At 39.9% G+C, this 3,543-nt stretch overlaps 1 protein-coding gene across 1 annotated transcript in view; it reads right to left on the minus strand.

Moving 5' to 3' along the window:
- Nucleotides 1-781: 781 nt before the first annotated feature.
- The window catches only part of LOC103522359 (dual specificity mitogen-activated protein kinase kinase dSOR1-like), a 9,260-nt gene continuing 6,498 nt past the window's right edge, over nt 782-3,543 (minus strand). Inside the window, exon 3 of the mRNA XM_026832549.1 lies at nt 782-1,006. Coding sequence (XP_026688350.1) covers nt 782-1,006 — 225 coding nt within the window. The remainder of the gene's footprint in view (nt 1,007-3,543) is intronic.

The raw sequence follows: 3,543 nt of genomic DNA on the forward strand, positions 1-3,543 counted from the left end.
TAAAATAATTGGGTTTCGATACAGTTGACTGTGTATTTGCTAGATCTTTATTCTTTTCCCATTCCTTGGCCAGAATCAGAACCGAAATTCTAGTTCCGATATTTTATAAATTGTTGGCCTTACAATATTATGGTGGGTCCAGACTTGTGCAATGCAACGTGCAAAGCATTTGCATTGCACGTTGCACGTAAAATCAAATCTGACGAATGCGAACGTTTTTCATGTATCCGAGAATTTTTGTACCGATACTCAACTAGTAATGGCCTATAGTAGGTACATCATTTGATGCATTGCATTGCACGATGCTTTGCAAACACGTCCAAACTAGTGCAACGCACATCAAAGACATTCGCTAGAAAACCGCCAACCTCTCGGATACCCACAAACGTTTGCTGCAATGTTCAAAAACTTTGCAGCAACTTTCTCAAACACGTCCAAACTAACGAATTTCATTGCATTGTACGTTGCATTGCACAAGTCTGGACCCACCATTACATACGATACGTACCTATATCGTATGATCAACCATAACCCAACCGAAAATGTTGTTAATAATAATAATGCTTATTTATACTGCTCGAATAGGACTGAAAAGTCCCTTTACTCCAGCAGTGTAGGCTACTACTATTATTGTGGTCAAATTCTCAAATTATATTGAGGATAAAATTCCATACCTCGGCTGGGATTGAACCCACGCCCTCCTGTTTACCAGGCGACAAATAAATTACATACGATACGTACCTATATCGTAAGATCAACCATAACCCAACCGAAAATGTTGTTAATGACTTACCGATAGTGTTTTGAGGTCCGCTCGTTCCGAAGGGTTCTTCTTCAGACATCGATCCACAAAGTCCCGGAATGAGTCGGTAAATATGCCAGCAGGTAACTTGGGAGGTGGTTCGTTGACTATGTAGTCCAGTAACTCGAATATAGCCATGGGGCGCGGGACATTGCTACCAGAACCTGAAATAGAATCCATTTCAAAATGTTGCTCTTTACCAATGCAAAGAAATTAGCTATTAAGCCATTTTCCTACGCGCGTCCCAATTTTCCTACAATATCACTGCTAGCGTACACGGCAGGGCAATTTATCAAATGTGCAGATTTTTTTGAGAAGGCGCGTTAAGGCCCGGTGCACATCGACCGAGTTTTATTCATCTATGGTTTTATTTTGGTCTCACTCAGGGGCGGGCGTAGGTACGCGGGGGAAGGGGGGGTTAAGGCCCGGTGCACATCGACCGGTTTTTGTTTTCGAATCACTCAGGGGCGGGCGTAAGTACGGGGGGAGGGGTTAAGGCCCGGGAAAGTCCGGGTCTCCAGGTTCATGTAGAAATGTTTCTTGACCACTGAGAATATCTTGTCACATGGATAAATTCAAATAAATGTGCATATTTTTTACTCACCATGGTCAGTAAAAAACTTATTGGAAAGAAAGTGAGCAGAATAGAAGTGACAGGACGCAGAGCAAGAGGCAGACCAAAGAAGAAATGGGAGAATTGCGTGAATAAAGATCTGAGTGAGAAGGGATTATCAGTAGATGATGTTCATAATCGAGGCAACTGGAAATTGTTGTAAAGAAGAACAAGAAAGAAGGAGACTAAAAAACTTATTGGGGATTCAAACCCATATTTATTTCATTTTTATATTCTCTCAGATGTATCAGACCCAACTCGAGGCAACTGGAAATTGTTGTAAAGAAGACCAAGAAAGAAGGAGACTAAAAAACTTATTGGGGATTCAAACCCATATTTATTTCATTTTTATATTCTCTCAGATGTATCAGACCCAACTTGGAAACTGTCAAACTGCAAATGCAGAAAATATGTATTTCCTTCTGGAAAATGACCACTGGAATTTTGACCATTGCTCCATTCAGTTTACATTGGGGTAGCGGTTAATTTTCCAATAGTGAGCTAGTCAGCTTCCCAAAAGGAAAATACCTACACCTTATGTAGGAGAAAAAAAGGGGATTTAGCTTAAAAAAAAAAAAAAAAAAAAAAAAAAGAACCTCGACCCAGTTCCCACTTTGTGGCGGCGGTTCTTCGCCTTTTTCGCGGGCGCCAACGAGGTAAGCCGAACGCCTGACTAACTTGCACTGGAACTTTTGCAAGCTATAAGAGTACCCGGCGACGGAACTGCGACAGGCAACTTAACGCATAGAGAGAGTCTACACTGGGAACTCTTCCCATGCTAACGATTTCAGAAACTGAATACCTCCACAGGGAAACCTTAACATAGATCCGGCGATTGTGAACTTTCGAATTATTAAGAGCTCCAGCTACCTGGAACTTAACGCTAAGGGTGGTTGCCTGGAACGCTCTAATACGGCCTCAAAGGCTTTCCGGCACTGAAATTTCGACAGGAACTCGACTTATTGTTGAAACCTCCTCATGTTCGGACATAAATACCATCCGAATTCAAGACAAGCGTTTCGTCTGACTTCAAAGTTTAACTGAACGAAGTCAAGAAGAACTCTCATTTCTTCGACATTCTTAATCCTAAGAGTCCAGAAACTGGACTTAATAAGACCACAAACCTATTGGCAACCACCCTTTGACATCTTTTTAGTTTTCAACAGAATAAGACTCTAGGAGTCAGGTAGACAACCTATCATCTCTTCTTGCTGCCCAATACCCTCACCATACCTGATTTTCCTGCCAATAAATCTGTGCTTTAATAAGTTTTGAAGACAAATAACATACGTTTAAATTATTTAATTTATTTATTATATTACGAATTTTCGGTGCTTACTTTACTTCAATTACATTACGTTTAAGGTTAATTAACCTTCATCTTTTTTATAACTTATTTTCATTTTTGCATTATCGGCCTAAGTTACATATGTTAATGGTGTATCCACGAGCGTCCAACGAGGTTCAAATGCAACATTAATGATTAGCTTATATGCGCCCATATCTTGTAGCTAAATCCCAAATTGAGAACCAACTTCGTAGACCTACACCGACTCATAAAACTAAAACAAATTAGTCTCAATTTGAAGGTTCAAGTTTGAGTTTAAGCCACCTAGGACCAGTATTTGTCTCAGTTCAGGTCAGAGGTTATTAAAACTTACATTACAATGGACCGTTTGGCAATAGATATAGAGATCCACAACGATGTTTTTAGAAGCAAACGAGTAACTCGATAAACAGTTTTTTGGATTATTATTATTTGATTATATATTTTTTTTCACACAAAAGACATTATAAATTGAACTAATTGGGTACACTAGTAAATGAATAACAATTCGTTGAGAACCCGCACCAACCTCGGCACGGGTTTTTACAACCTTGGTAGAAAAATCGTTCTAAAAGCGTTTCGGACTCGCAATGCACGACGGGACAATTCCAGCGCGGGCCCACATGGTAACGCGTCAGACGATAGAATCCGTCCACACTTAATCCCTTGATACAGGTCCTATTTCCTACTCCTTTTAGCTGTTTACACAACTTATAAGAAACTGTATAACAGAGTTATTTTTTCCACACAGTATCAACATAAGAAAAATGACCAGTTCACAACACAAATCAAAACGATAGC

The sequence above is a fragment of the Diaphorina citri genome, unplaced genomic scaffold (genome assembly GCF_000475195.1).
Source record: "Diaphorina citri unplaced genomic scaffold, Diaci psyllid genome assembly version 1.1 scaffold8042, whole genome shotgun sequence".
NCBI classification, from domain to species: Eukaryota; Metazoa; Arthropoda; class Insecta; order Hemiptera; family Psyllidae; genus Diaphorina; species Diaphorina citri.